This window comes from Myxine glutinosa, chromosome 1 (assembly GCF_964187855.1).
Source record: "Myxine glutinosa chromosome 1, kmMyxGlut1.1, whole genome shotgun sequence".
Lineage (NCBI taxonomy): Eukaryota > Metazoa > Chordata > Myxini > Myxiniformes > Myxinidae > Myxine > Myxine glutinosa.
The window spans coordinates 3949955-3966387 of record NC_136261.1 but is presented as its reverse complement, the minus strand read 5'-3'; the positions used below and the strand labels follow the sequence as shown (position 1 = coordinate 3966387).

The window sequence follows — 16433 nt, the reverse complement described above, 5'->3', positions numbered from 1 at the left end:
ATACTCATGGATGTGATTGGAGGAATGTACTCCAAGAGGGTGATGTATACATGGATGTGATTGGAGGAATGCACTCCAAGAGGGTGATGTACTCATGGATGTGATTGGAGGAATGTACTCCAAGAGGGTGATGTACTCATGGATGTGATTGGAGGAATGTACTCCAAGAGGGGGATGTATACATGGATGTGATTGGAGGAATGTACTCCAAGAGGGTGATGTACTCATGGATGTGATTGGAGGAATGTACTCCAAGAGGGTGATGTATACATGGATGTGGTGAGAGGAGTATATTCCAAGAGGGTGATGTAATCGTGGATGTGGTGAGAGGAGTATACCCCAAGAGGGTGATGCAATCGTGGATGTGGTGAGAGGAGCATATTCCAAGAGGGTGATGTAATCGTGGATGTGGTGAGAGGAGTATACTCCAAGAGGGTGATGTAATCGTGGATGTGGTGAAGGAGTATACTTGAAGAGAGTGATATAATCGTGGATGTGGTGAGAGGAGTATACTCCAAGAGGGTGATGCAATCGTGGATGTGGTTAGTGGCATGTACTCCAAGAGGGTGATGTATGCATGGATGTGGTGAGAGGAGTATACTCCAAGAGGGTGATGAACTCACGGATGTGATTGGAGGAATGTACTCCAAGAGGGTGATGCAATCGTGGATGTGGTTAGCGGATTGCACTCCAATAGGGTGATGTAATCATGGATGTGATTGGAGGAATGCACTCCAAGAGGGTGATGCAATCGTGGATGTGGTTAGCGGAATGCACTCCAATAGGGTGATGTAATCATGGATGTGATTGGAGGAATGCACTCCAAGAGGGTGATGCAATCGTGGAAGTGGTTAGCGGAATGCACTCCAATAGGGTGATGTAATCATGGATGTGATTGGAGGAATGCACTCCAAGAGGGTGATGTAATCGTGGATGTGGTTAGAGGAATGTACTCCAAAAGGGTGATGTAATCATGGATGTGGTGAGAGGAGTATACTCCAAGAGGGTGATGCAATCGTGGATGTGGTTCGAGGAATGTACTCCAAGAGGGTGATGTAATCATGGATGTGGTGAAGAGTATACTCCAAGAGGGTGATGCAATCGTGTATGTGGTTTGTGGAATGTACTCTAAGAGGGTGATGTAATGTTGGATGTGGTGAGAGGAGTATACTCCAAGAGGGTGATGCAATCGTGGATGTGGTTAGCGGGATGTACTCCAAGAGGGTGATGTAATCATGAATGTGGTGAGAGGAGTGTACTCCAAGAGGGTAATGTAATCATGGATGTGGTGAGAGGAGTATACTCCAAGAGGGTGATGTAATCATGGATGTGGTGAGAGGAGTATATTCCAAGAGGGCGATGCAATCGTGGATGTGGTGAGAGGAGTATACTCCAAGAGGGTGATGTAATCATGGATGTGGTGAGAGGAGTATATTCTAAGAGGGTGATGCAATCGTGGATGTGGTGAGAGGAGTATACTCCAAGAGGGTGATGTACTCATGGATGTGATTGGAGGAATGCACTCCAAGAGGGTGTGTGGTGAGAGGAGTATACTCCAAGAGGGTGATGCAATCGTGGATGTGGTTAGCGGGATGTACTCCAAGAGGGTGATGTAATCATGAATGTGGTGAGAGGAGTGTACTCCAAGAGGGTGATGTAATCATGGATGTGGTGAGAGGAGTATACTCCAAGAGGGTGATGTAATCATGGATGTGGTGAGAGGAGTATACTCCAAGAGGGTGATGCAATCGTGGATGTGGTGAGAGGAGTATATTTCAAGAGGGTGATGCAATCGTGGATGTGGTGAGAGGAGTATACTCCAAGAGGGTGATGTAATCATGGATGTGGTGAGAGGAGTATACTCCAAGAGGGTGATGTACTCATGGATGTGATTGGAGGAATGCACTCCAAGAGGGTGTGTGGTGAGAGGAGTATACTCCAAGAGGGTGATGCAATCGTGGATGTGGTTAGCGGGATGTACTCCAAGAGGGTGATGTAATCATGAATGTGGTGAGAGGAGTGTACTCCAAGAGGGTGATGTAATCATGGATGTGGTGAGAGGAGTATATTCCAAGAGGGTGATGCAATCGTGGATGTGGTGAGAGGAGTATACTCCAAGAGGGTGATGTAATCATAGATGTGGTGAGAGGAGTATACTCCAAGAGGGTGATGCAATCGTGGATGTGGTTAGCGGAATGCACTACAAGAGGGTGATGTAACCATGGATGTGTTTCGAGTGGTGCACTCCTAGAGGGTGATGTAATAGTGGGTTTGTCTCGTAAAGAATACCATAGACAGTGATGCAATTGTAGGTGTGATTAGACAGGAACGCACCAGAGAGAATGATGCAATAATAGGAAGGAGGAGTAAATGAAGAAGATTGTTGTAATGGCGAACGGTCCATTTTATGACCAAAAAAAAATTGGTGAAAATCTTTCATTTGAAACTTCCATAGAAATAGTTTCATGAGCGGGTGAAAGGTTACGTGTTCCATTGATGAGCACACTTACAACAATGAAGTTCAAAGCAACGACGGCAATTCTATTGCCATCCGGAGACCAGGCGCAACCCTTGAGGTCTGTCTTCAAAACACTAGGAACTTCCTTGATGAAGTCGGATACATCTACCGATTCCTCCTCGTTTCCTGATGCGATGTTCCAAATCTAACAAACAATAACAGAACATTTACAAACGTTATCCAAACGGCCGTGTATGTTATTGTCACAGAACGCAACTACTACTACCTGGCAAATCACTTCTGCACTCCGAGTGACCCACTTGGTATCCGGATGGTGCGGTTGCTGTACAAGTTCATAACTTCCTTCCCCACATTGCCTGCTCCTCCCTGACTATGTGGAGTGTTTTTGGCTTTGCCTCTCTCTCCGTAACGACCTGTTGTTTCAATGTAACGTGTACCGACCGTCTAACCCAGCTTTGATAAGTCCATCTGTGAAGCTTCTTCTTTAAACGTACAGTCGTGGCCAAAAATATTGGCACCCTTGCACTTTTTTTCCCAAAGAATGCACCATTTCTTCCAGAAAATTGTTGAAATTAAACAATCTTTTGGTGTCCACATTTGTATTTCTTTGGTTTATAGTGGAACAAAACAAAAAGAGCTGAAAAAAAATCACTAAATCTTAGCTTATTCCACACAGAAATCCTAAAATGGCCAGGACAATATTATTGGCACCTTTTATAAGTTGTTAGAAATAATTAGATTTCAAGCAGGTGAATCTCTTTGGCCTTGAAATCGAACTCACCTGTGGTGAGTTGCAGGTGCCTGCAATATAAAAATCACTCGTTCAACCAGTTTGAATACAGAAAAGGAGTCATTCTGCTGTTTTGTGTCACTGTGTGAGTGTGTGTACTGCAATGAGCATGGAGAATGAATGAATGAATGATCGTTTTAAGGCCATTTTCCCCGCTAGAGCGGGGGTTGGCCTTGCAGGCCCCATGACAATCATGCTTCCCTGTTTGAGGCAATGTTTTTATGGCCGGATGCCCTTCCTGACGCCAACCCTTGGTCGCCTCTTACGATGCGCAGGGATACTGTGTACCTATTCTAAACCGGGGTACACACCGTGGTCATTCATCCCAGCAAGCTGGTACTCAATTAGCCAACCTCGGAAGGATGACAGGCTGAGTCAACCCCCCTGGCGTTAATTCAGCGATCGACCGGGATTCGAACCCAGGATCCTAGGATCCCAAGCCAGCACCCTAACCGCTAAGCCAACACCAGGCCAATGGAGAAAAGAAAGAAAATCAGAGAATTGTCTGAGGAGGTCAGACACAAGATTGCAGTCAAACATGGACAATCTCAAGGCTACAAATCCATCTCCAGAGACCTTGATTTCCCTGTGTCCACCGTACGCAATGTTATCAGAAAGTTTAAGGCCCATGGCACTGTAGCCAACCTCCCTGGACGTGGCCACAAGAGAAAACTTTTCCAATGGTGGAGAAAGCACCTCAATCAACTGCTAAACAGATTGAAGCTGACCTTCAGACACAAGGTATAACAGTTTCAACTCGCACCATCCGTGGCCAACTCAATGAAAGGATGTTCTATGGTAGGAGACCCAGGAGGACCCCATTGCTGAGAGACAGACGTAAGAAAGCCTGTCGGGAGTTTGCCAAAACACACCTGAACAAACCAAAATCATTCTGGGACAATGTCCTGTGGACAGATGAGACCAAATTAGAGCTTTTTGGTGAAGCACATCATCTCTATGTTTACAGAAAACAAAATGAAGCCTTTAAAGAAAAGAACACCTTCCCTACAGTTAAACATGGAGTAGGGTCAGTGATGTTTTGGGGTTGTTGTGCTGCCTCTGGCACTGGGTGCCTTGAATGTGTGCATGTCATCATGAAATGACGAGATTACCAAGGCATTTTGGTGTACAATGTTCAACCCAGTGTCAGAAAGCTGGGTCTCCGTCGAAGGTCATGGGTATTGCAGCAGGACAATGACCCCAAACACACTTCAAAAATCACCCAGGAATGGTTCAAGACAAAACACTGGAGTGTTCTGAAGTGGCCAGAAATGAGTCCAGATCTACCGGTATATCCCATTGAACACCTGTAGGGGGATCTGAAAACAGCAGTTGGGAGAAGGCAACCTTCAAATCTGGGAGAACTGGAGCAGTTTGCATAAGAAGAGTGGGCCAACTGCCAGTAGAGAGGTGGAGGAAGCTCATTCATGGCTACAGGAAGCGCTTGACTACAGTTATTTTGTCCAAAGGCCGTGCTGCCAAATATTAAGTCTACGGTGTCAATAATTTTGTCAATGCCATTTCTTCTAAATCAAAAACAAAGGTTCTGCAATATTAACGGTGAAATAAAGAATTGTGGAGACCAAATACTTTTGTCAATTTCAACTTATCTTTTTTAGAGAAAATTGTGAGTTATTTGAAAAAAGTGCAAGGGTGCCAATATTTTTGGCCACAACTGTATAATCTCTGCTGTCCTCCCACCCCGGTTTTCTCTTTCTAATCCATGGAGCCTTCAATTGCCATCTCCTAGGCCTCAAACAACATTTTACAGTAGTGGGGCCAAAGGATTTTGGGGATAGAGCTGCTCTTACTTGATCAACCTCTTTTCCTCCTCACGCATCTCCAAATATCAGTCAATCTGTTCAATTTAGTCAGGCATGTTAAATTTCCCCTCAAGAGTGAGAAAAGTGGTAAAGCAATCATGAAAACACAGCTTACTTTATCCACCTGGAATGGAAATCGAACCGATGAGAATCTAAAGTCCCTCCACATAGCGTGCAACCAATGTGGGATCAGTCCTTCGCCGGGCCAGACACAACATTACGCTCACGTTTGGGGTCAAACATGTGAAGTAGCTCACTACCATCCAAATCCTGGTGACAGATGATCAAGTCCGTCTCCGATACATGTTCCATTTCTGTACCTTCATTTTGAGCTCACCTGGAATGTAGTTCCGGGGAGCTTATGCGATGCCTCGTCGTCAGTCCCTCACTCCGTAAACACTTGCAACTTCTCCGAAACCCTCGATGGAATTGTGACCAAACTCGGCACAAATAATATTTGGTATGTGGAAACAGGTTTGTTCACGGAATTTAAAAAATCAGGGTCTAAGGGGGTCTACCACAGGGGGTGGAAGGGGTTGAGGTTTGCCCCCCAAAATAGGTATTTGCTTTCTTCTCCGAAACTACTGTAGAAGTGGGATAAATAATGATCGTCACTCCTGTCCAATCAGGAAAGCAGGACTTATGGAACCACGTGACGACTGTACTCTCGTGGCTAAAGGGTTTTAATTAAATGGGCTTCTTGTCCGTAAGAAAAACTTCCTGTTGACGAGCAAAGAGCGCTCGATATCTGCTAGGAACAAATTCAAGGTTGGCCACCTGGCTCATGTTGTCTTTTTTGGCATGCTTGTGTGCAACTTTGATGAGAAGGTGTGGGCTGAACTGCATTCCTATCCTGCGAGTGGATTTTGCCAGCATATTGTGTTTTGTATAAATGTGATGGCTTCACAAACATCTCTTCAGAGATCTGCCAGGGTCGCATATATATGATTTCTTTACGTAGATGCTTATCTCTCCGCGTACACGACTCTGAATAGATTTCTCTGTACCAGTCTGAAGTCTATTGGTGACACATTTTAGTGCGAGTGGCTTCAATACAACACACACAATTTCGATGAAACTTGACCACAACCTCCATCACCCTTGATGTACCAAAGTTCGTTCATGGCATTAGAAAATCGGCGCTAAAGGGGTCTACGGGGGGAGTTGCCCCCCAAAATAGGTATTTTTTTTGCTTGTTTGTTTAAAGTCTCATGCTCATCTATCTATAATTCCAGTAATCTCTGTGTGTATGTTTGTATGTTTGTATGTTTGTATGTTTGTATGTTTGTATGTCTGTATGTCTGTGACCGCTGTTTCTCGACAACCACGGGTCCGATATACTTGAAACTTGCCAGGTATATTGCTGGGGACCCGAGGATGTGCCTTTTCAAGGTTTCATATTAATCGGAGAAGTAGTTACCGAGCTATGTCCAAAAAACGATTCAACCAATCAGAGAGCAGCGAGCTATCACGTGTGCCGAACGTGGCGAACAGACTCTGCCTCGGACGGCACATTTGAGAGCGTATTCATTTATTTCACGTTGGAAAACTATGTTGCCGTTAAACTATGTTTTAAAACTAATTAAAACTAATTTGCGATTCATCGTAACTGCGATTTGCGACCTTCCGGACAGTGAAGACTGCACTTCCGGCAGCCAATCACAGAACACGTTGTTGCGTAGGCGTGGCCGATGTGAGAGCGAGCCGAGCCGAGCGCGTGCGCCATTACGGTTCGTAATTCGATTTCTTCCGGAGAAAATAATAATTTCTCGATTTCTTATGCGCATTATTTCTCCCAATTCAGTCAGAGCGAAGGGCGGAAGCGAAGAGCGTTGTTTTTTTTGTTTACGGGCGTACGGGCGGGGTAGAGCGTACAGGTAGCGTTTTTTTTTTTTTTTGGCAAGGAACGGGCACCCACGTACGGGCATGCCCTAGTGTAAGTATGATTCTACGTGCTGCCCTGTCTTCCAGCAACCATTGAAATTGGTTTAAAATACCGTTAGTCAATGCAGTATACTGTTTATTCCACCAGGTGAGTGCTTGGGGTATTGCCCTTATGTTTAAAGGATGCAGTCATGTTAGACACTGCTCTGGATAAATCCCAATATCCTGATAGACCAAGGTGTCCAAACCATCCCTTCCCGTACGTACCCTTTCTCTCATCACAAACAGCTCTCTGGACCACGTGGATTTCCCTACTACAAATGTTATGGGGTTATGGGTTGGCCTTGACACCTCTTACGTAACTGGACCTGGCGGCAGCAATGGCCTTGTTATCATTAAGAATTGTGCTTCAGTCATATCCTCTGCCCATTTCGTCATTCTCCCAATCCTCCTTCTTTAATCTCAAAATTTTTCAAACATAAATCCAATTCACAAGAAGGGTTCAAAATCTGATCCAATCAACTGCAGACTATTCAACCTTCTCCCGATTCTAAAAACCTCAGGCATTAAACTCCGATCCGTCACGATATGTTCGGCCTCTACCCTGGCTGTGAGATCATCAACATTGTGCTTCTTCTCACCCAACAATGAATAGATGTACTAAATCTCAAACAAGACATCAGTTACATCTATTTGGACATCTTGTGAGCTTTCCATAATGTCTCGCACTAGGCCACACTTTCCAGGGCAACAGGATCAAGGTTTTCTCAAACATTTTACCCTTTCCTTTGCACTTACCAGGTCCAAATTGTCCAAGGGCGTCTCGACGGTGAAACGCACTTATCCTAATCAATGACTCCACCAAACAGGACAAATAATGGAGACTGACTGCCCTGGACAATTTTGTGTAATCTCAAACCGTGGACGGGTCGATCTGGACCTGGTCCTGTGATGGAAATTCATTGAACCATCGAGTAACCATTTCTCTCACAAACCAAGACGATCTGCAGCGTCTGATGAACAAAGAATGTCCAACCTGATCCTTCCCAACCTTCTCCTATTTATTTCCAACACCATCTTACTATAATTCACCAAATGTCCGTCCGTCCATTCAAAGGTACCGCAAGGTATTCCTGGGACAGTTCAAAGGTATTCCTGGGACCCCTGGGAGTAAAATAGGCTATATTGTTTTTCCAAGTTTTCCAATTTTCCAATTTTCCAGTTTTTCCAAACACGATGGAATAATATTTACCGATATGAACAGTGATGTGGCTTTTATTGAAATTCTACAAATACTGTTTATTCTACGTACCAGGAGAGAGTAGATCGACCCCTGACGAACTCTTCCTATATAAACATGCGGCTCCGAAGTAACATGGCAGCGTGTGCAAAGCGACTGAGAAACAGGTGTAGCGGCCGCTTCCATGATACAGATTCGGCGCGCACTCTTCACACATGAACGTGCGACTGACAAAGACGTGTAGCGGCCGCTTCCGTTTTGCAGAATTCAATCTTTTTTCAAAATGGACGCCATGTACTGTTTAGATTTTGATGATTTGCGTGTGATATGATTCAACGGATGTTTATATGAATCGTTTAAAATAAAAAAAGCCTTCAATTTCTGATATTTTGCCTTTTCATTTGGGCTTCCCAATTGAAGCCCCGCCCATAGGGTGGGTACCGCTGCTAGTATTCCTAATGTAATTCCTGAACCTTTCCATCCTGATGAGAAACACAATCCGAGCTTCACAAACTAACCTCTTGGGCAGAAAGAGACTCAATGAAAGAGCTGGCAATCTCAGATAGTCCATAAAACAAATAAAGAGTGAGGAAATCCTCGTCTGATGATCATAAAGAGATGAGGATAAATGAGGGGAAATAAAAAAGAGAAAAAAATAAGGAGAAAAAGAAAAACAAACCTTGAGCGTTCCATCGAGAGAGCACGAGGCGAGGTTCTTGTCATCAGGACTAAAACAGGAGGACCTTACAGCCCCCACATGGCCTAGCAACGTGGTCCGCGCCTGCTTAGACTGGAGATCCCATAACTGCACACACGAAGACAGCATATTATAATCATTATATTTGAAAACTACACAATTTATAGAGCACCTATAACTACGGGTTAGAGAGAAGAATAAAATATATACCACGGCAATAGAGCACTCTGGGTGGGGATGAATATAATTATTCAAAAACTATCCATTATCATCATCATTGTGAGAGACTCAAATTAAAATACTTCACATATATATATATATATATATATATATATATATATATATATATATATATATATATATATATATATATATATATATATATATATATATATATATATATATATATATATATATATATATATATATATAATCCACCACGTGGTAACCCGGGTTGCCCCGTGATTTTTAATCATTTTACATAATTAATTAATCTATTTTAGGGAGAGTGTAACCGGGGTTCGTGTGACAGGAAAATCCTTTGTGATACCATTACCAACAACACTGTGACACCCAAAACCAATCCTCCTTAGTCAGTTGGAATTGTGCAATTACGAGTAGGCCTATAGCCGTGTTGTTGGTAATATCTGTTGTTGGTTTGGTCCTTCATCGTGTTCGTGAACTATCCAGCATTGAAGAAACAGAGCAAACTGTGCTGTGACGTCACACATCAACTTTGTTGGCCGAATGATTATTATCGTTGCAGTTAACGGAGGAACAATTGATTTGTTTTTTTTGTTTTTTTGTTTGTTTATTTTTTTTTTTTTTTTTTTTTTTTTTTTTTTTTTTTTTTTTTTTTGGATACAAGATCGAGGCTCGTGAAAGAGCGAACATTAATCACACAGAAAGACAAACAGACACATAAAACAAATAACATCGGGAGCGGTAGACAAGATGGGGAGAGAGGGGGAAGGACACAAACACAACATTTGAGAGCAGGGACCGAGAGACATGAAGATCCTGGGGGGAGGCATGTGAAGGGGGGGGTGGGAGAGGTATAAACATATGGACACTGCCAGGATTTCCAGGAAATAAGTTGGAATTTCAAACAAGGTGGATCTGGGGTGAATTAGTGGGGGTAGAAAAGATCAAGGTTATGGATGGGGGAAGATAAGAGATGGTGGTGAACAGCTGTTTTAAAGACCTGGAGGGAGGAGAGGGATTGAAGGGAGTGTGGGAGTTTGTTCCACAGGCGGGAGAAAAGAGGAATGAAAGAGTGAAGGTGAGCAGAGAGCCGAGATTTCGGCAGTTTAACCATCAGAGGGTTGCTGGCAGATCTTGTGCGACCTGTAGGAATATTTGGGGGACAGAGCACAGAGAGAGCTGGGGGAGCAAGGCCGGAGAGGAGTCGGAAGAAGACAGAAGGACCACCTACCTGCCTGCGGTGAGTGAGTGAAAGGCCCTCAGAGATAGCTTCATCGCGGGAGATTCCAATGATTTTGAAAGCTTTGGATTCAACAGCGTGAAGCCGAGCCAGGTGTGAGGCAGGAGCACCAGCCCATAGGGGAGAACAGTATTCCATTGAGCTGCGGATGAAAGCCTTGTAAGTGGTGAGGAGCTCAGGTGTGCCAAGGAAGGACTTCGCACGACGGAGGATGCCCAGTCGGCGACTGGCTTTGGAGGCCAGCTTGGAAATGTGGTTTTCCCAAGAAAGATCATGGCAGATAGTGAGACCCAAAAGCTTGAGTGACAGAACTTCTTGGAGAGGATTGTTGAGAAAGTAGATGGGAGGGTTGTCCAGTCGATCTTTTCGGAGAGACATAGTAAGAGAGTGAGATTTGGCAGGATTGAAAGACATGTTCCACTTGTTTGACCAGTCTGTGATTTTGTCCAGGTCTTCAGAGAGTGAGGAGGCTGCAGACTGCCGATCTGAGGGAAGAGGAATGGAGCGGCAGAGAGTGGAGTCATCAGCAAAGAGATAGAGAGGATTTTCCAGAGAGTCAGAGAGATCATTGATAAAGACCAGAAAAAGCACAGGGCCCAGCACACTTCCTTGGGGAACTCCAGCCTGAACAGGAAGGGGAGATGAGAGAAATCCATTCAGGGCCACACGTTGACTACGACCAGAGAGGAAGTCCGCAAGCCATGCATGGAGATTTCCATGGATACCATAGGAGGAGAGTTTGGTGAGCAGAGCTGGGTGCCAGACCGTATCAAAGGCCCTTGATATGTCAAGGGAGACAGCTCTGATTTCCTGTTTGGCATTGAGGACCTCCATCCATTGTTGAGACAGCAGAAGCAGCATGTCCAGAGTAGAGTGACCTGGTCTGAAACCAAATTGATGATCAGAGATCAAGCCATTGGAGAAGAGGAAAGATTTCATATCCGAAGCAATGATGGATTCCATGACTTTGCTGATAATTGGGAGCAGGCTGATTGGTCTGTAGTTGCAAGGATCTGTTTTTGCACCTTTTTTGTGTAAAGCGGTAATGTTAGCTGATTTCCAGGATGCTGGCAGATGACCTTGAGCAAAAGATAGGGTGAAAAGAACAGAGAGAGGGTGAGATAGAGCGGCAGAGCAGGATTTTAAGACCCGTGGGCTGATGCCGTCTGGTCCAGTTGCAGAATCAGAGTCGAGGTTTGACAAAAACTCCTCCACCTTGTCAGGAGAGAAGGACACAGAGTCCAGGAGCAGTTGGGTTCGACTGGGAAAGGTGGGAACAGAGAGAGATGGGTTTGGGACTAAGGATTTCGAGGCGAACACAGAGTTGAGGCATTCGGCTTTGTCACGTGCGATGTCAACTGTGTGGCCATTTGAGGTAAGGGAGGGGATGGAGGGGGAACAAACACCAGAAACGGATTTGACCAGACGCCACCAGGATTTGGAGGAAGGAGACAGGTTTGAGAGTTCATTCTTGAGTGAGGAGAGATAGTGCTTCCTGGCACTCCTGAGGGTAGACACACACTTGTTCCGAGCTTGGTGGAAGGAACTGAGATTTCCTTCAGTTGGATTAGCCTTCCAAGAGGCAAAGGCAAGTTGTTTCAGGGCAACTGCCTCACCACAAGATTCAGTGTACCATGGACGGGAGGAAGGGTAAGACAATTGAAGGCGAGATGGGATAAATCTGTGCATGAGAGAGATCAGTTTGCTTTGGAAGAATTCCCAGGAAGAATTGATGTCAGAGGCAGTGGAGATGGGAGACCAATCCAGACGATTGATGGCTGCTTGAAGACCGTCCCAGTCGGCCTGAGTGAAATGCCAGACTCGTCGACGCTGAGGAGGCTCTCTGAGAATGGCCAGAGAGATGTCCACTTTGACAAGCACATGATCAGAAGAACCGATTGGAGCAGAAGAAGAGCAGCAGACATTAGCAGGGAAGTTTGTCATAACCAAGTCTAGAAGAGAAGATACTCCATTGGCTGAGATCCGGGTCGGGAAATTGACAGATTGTGTCAATCCCAGTGAGTCACAGAAGTCCTTTGCTGAAAGTTATGATCATTGTGCCATTTATTTCATTATATGCAATTTTTGCTTTTCAGGCAATTGGATTTTAACATGAGATAATAATTAAAATAAATGGTGAATATTGAGCAAAAAAACAATTTCAACAGAGTAATTGCTTTCAAGTGTATTAGAGCATTTTTTTTGTCTATATTTAGAAAAGTCTTTACAATTTATGACAAAAAGAAACACCCACAAAAAATGTTCCCCTCGCTCTGCTCGGTGAAATTTTGTTTTGCAATAAAATGTACATTTTCTGCACCCACCCCCACCACCCCCCCCCCCCTCTCCAAAAATAAAACTTCAAATGTATATATATATATATACAGACCTGGCATTTAATATGGAATTTTTTTTTTCTTGACTTGGGTTTACTTTCTGAACTCAGTATATCAATCTGGTGAGTTTCTTTTACCCTTCGGTGATGTCTTTGTTGAAAGAACCATGTCACTGATTGTCTTTCGCAGAAAGAAGTCAACAACAGGATTATATCACAGGTGGCGTGACAAAATGTAAGGCCAGGTACATTTGACGATTGGCTTCACAATCGGGTATATAAGGGTTGTTGCGTTCTGTATTAGTGGAAAACAACTGCTGCACGTCTACAAAAGTTATTGCCGCTTCCTCTGGAGATGATCCGTCAACTTGACAATGCTGTTTGTCATGGAGTGGTGGCTTTACGAAATTCTGGCATGAAACAGCATGCTATTGCTCAGCAGTATGGCATCACTCAAGGTCAGGTGTCAAAGATCCTGACACGAAATGCTCAGAGGGGTGTCCCTACTCCAATACCGAGGCCAGGACGTCCACGCAGAACCACGAGGAGAGATGATCGCCAGCTGCACCGGTTAGTCTGCAATGGCCGTACCAAGTCAGCTAATCGGCTTATGGCTGAGTGGCAGCAACTGACAAATGTGCCTGTATCCAGAAGGCGAGTCAACCAACGACTGGTTCAAGCAGGCTATCGTGCCAGGCATCCCCTGAGAAAGCCACGCCTGACCAGACAACACAGCCAGCGCCGATTGCAGTGGGCCAGAGAGCACCGTCAATGGCAGCCAGGACACTTGAATCACGTGATCTTCAGTGACGAGTCTAGATTTCTGGTCTATCGTCAAGATGGCCGTGTCCGAGTGCGCAGACAAGTGCATGAAGCCTACAACAAAGATTGTATAGTGCCAAGAGTCCAAGCTGGAGGTGGTGGGGTGACCGTTTGGGCTGCTTTTCATGCAGGGGGCAAAACTGACCTGGTTGTTCTGAATGGAAACCTGAACCAGTTCAAGTACAGGGCCATTCTGGAAGAAACATTGCTTCCATTTGCTCATGCAGCCTTTCGAGGAAACTTTTTCTTCCAAGATGACAATGCACGGCCTCATCGTGCTCGCATGATCCAACACTTTCTTGCTGACCGTGGTGTAGAGCATATGGAGTGGCCTGCCATGTCCCCGGATATGAATCCGAAAGAGAACTTGTGGGCAGAATTAACGCGTCAAATCGACCACTTGGACCAGCAGCCGACCTCTGTGCGTGAATTGCAGCAGGCTATTGTCACTGCATGGCAAGCGATTCCTGTCCAAACCTTGGCAAATCTCATGAACAGCATGCCTCAACATGTGCGTGCTCTCCTGAATGCTCGTGGGGGTTACACGAAGGACTGAACTGTAATTTTACTGTCCGTCATCCCAGTCGTAATTTAACTTTTGTTTTTGTTAAAAAAAATTTTGGCTAATGTGCAAAATAAAGAGATACTTCTGGAAAACGTACAGGAGTTTAACACAGTACTGTCAATGAATTGAGTTCGATATCAGTTTACATCACTTTCAAGGATCAATTTATTTGTTTAGAAATGTCAAATGTGGTTTTTGTTTCTTTTAAAGGTCACATTAACAAAATCTAGAATAATTTCAACATAATTCCAATGAACTTTTGGATCTAAGACATCTTGAAAAGTAAGTTCACCCCCACAAAAAAAATATTCCATATTAAATGCCAAGTCAGTATATAATTACATATATATATATAATTACATTTATATATACAAATACAAATATATACATATACATACATATACATATACATATACACACATGCACATATACATATGCATATGCATACATATCATTACGTTTGTGGGGGGTAGGTAATGAAATACCTTAGGCCAGGTAGGATTGTATGGGGTAGTGTGCTCCAAATGTCATGAAGAAATTTTTTTTCCTGCAACCAAGTAGGGCCGGATGTCGCATAAGTGTATATTTGTCTACATGTGAGGGGTGGAGGCTCCACCGTGGAGCTATGCTAATTAGTTGGGGAAAAAGGTAGATTGTATGTCGTCGCCTCTGTGGTTTTCCCTTCGTTCCTTATGACACTTACACCACCAGCCATGCGAACAGCACCTAAATTAAACCATATAACTGCCGACCGGATCCGGACATTCGACCACCAACGCCACCCAGCCGAGTCATCTCAAGGGGCAGCAAGAAAGGCCGTGAGGCCCCGCCCGAGAAGAACGACTGGTCAGGATGGCCAGAGAGCGATGCGATGGTGCAGCACAATTGGAGCGCGGGTGATGTCAGAGAGAACATTCTAGTACCAGGGACAAAAAGGACAGGTCCCACCATTTTCGCTCTCCTGCGCTGGGTTTCATTACAAGCGGACGCACTCTTGTTCCTGGCTTCCATAGCGTGCAGTCGCACTTCTCTCTCTGTTCTGGGCTATGCGAAAGGCGGACGCACCTCCCTGTCTCTCTCTTGGTGTTGGCTCGTGACGGTTGAGCTCCGTGCCGTGTGCGCCTGACAAACCTCAGAGCTTGGTGGAGTGTGGAACTATCGGGGGAAGGAGTTTTGCTGCCGCTTCACGGCTCAGTGTGCCGTGTGGCGATTCGTGTCATCCAGACCAGAGTTAAGTGCCGGCCGGCAGGAACATTATTTATTTTTACTTTCGTTTTCCCCTTTGTTGTATATGAGTCCATATGGAGACATCTCAATATAGGATTTATTTTATCAAACCATTATTTGTTACATTTTCAATTTTGTGTCCGTCTTGTTTATCTGTCGTGGGTTCAAGGACGCCCAAGTGAAATCCGTGCAGGTAAGCCTTGTCACCCTTCACTACCCCCGTGCGTGTCACTACCGCCATAATTGGGTAAACTCCTCGGAGTTAAAGCTCGGTCAGCCATCCGTCACCAAGGGTTATTAATCCCGGGGACACGACAACTGTTGTCGAGGGGATCGATTGGAAAATAAATTTGATCAAATGGGGGGAAAAGTTGGATGAAAAAATTGGTCAACAAATAAAAGAATTGATAAAGTGACTGATGACCTGGATGGCTATCGCGCCTGTGTGGATGCCGGAATGCAACAACAGGTAGCGGAATTGGAATTTTTGCAGCACCAGCGCGGTGGAGTTTGGAGCAAGAGGAGAAAATATTGGAGGCCTGTGTTACGGAACCGGAGTGGGTGTTTTAAAAGATTTTCTGAGAAGGAGTTTGTGAGAAGATTTTTAAATAAAATACTTGAAGTTGAGGCGAAATCCCCCTTTGGGGCAAAACCCCACTTTTATCACCTTTAAATGGGTGGATCCGGATGGGGAGCACAACCCCATGGGGCCGTACTGTCCTGATGCATTGTACCAAATGTGGTCCTTATCACTCAGGTAGTTGTGGAGAAGATGCTTTCGTGAAAATGAAAGATTCGGGAAGGGGCCCCGTGACCCCCTTTATTGGGGAGATACGGCAATGAGGAGCACAACTTAAGGTTCGAGCATGGTCCCGATTCCTCGTGGCGAGTTTGGTCTGGATCTGTCTGGCAGTTTCTGAGAACAAGATTTTGAATAAAATACCAATATTTGGGCAAAATCCTCCATAACCCCCTTCTATCATGGGCACATCCGGATGGGGAGCACAACACCATGAGACTGAGCTGTCCTGATGCATCGTACCAAAGTTGGTCCATAATCGGTCGGGTAGTTTGTGAGAAGAATATGTTTTAGTGAAATGGTAACAGACGTACGTATGTACGGACAG

General features: G+C 44.8%; 1 protein-coding gene across 3 annotated transcripts in view; it reads right to left on the bottom strand.

Annotated features, from left to right (window-relative positions):
- APAF1 (apoptotic peptidase activating factor 1) overlaps positions 1-16433 on the bottom strand; it is a 144448-nt gene that overhangs the window by 71777 nt on the left and 56238 nt on the right. For all 3 annotated transcript variants that reach the window (XM_068106327.2, XM_068106345.2, XM_068106335.2), the window contains exons 16-17: positions 8896-9021; positions 2511-2663 (exon numbers count right to left, since the gene is read on the bottom strand). In XM_068106327.2, the coding sequence (XP_067962428.2) occupies positions 2511-2663; positions 8896-9021 (279 nt within the window). The remainder of the gene's footprint in view (positions 1-2510; positions 2664-8895; positions 9022-16433) is intronic.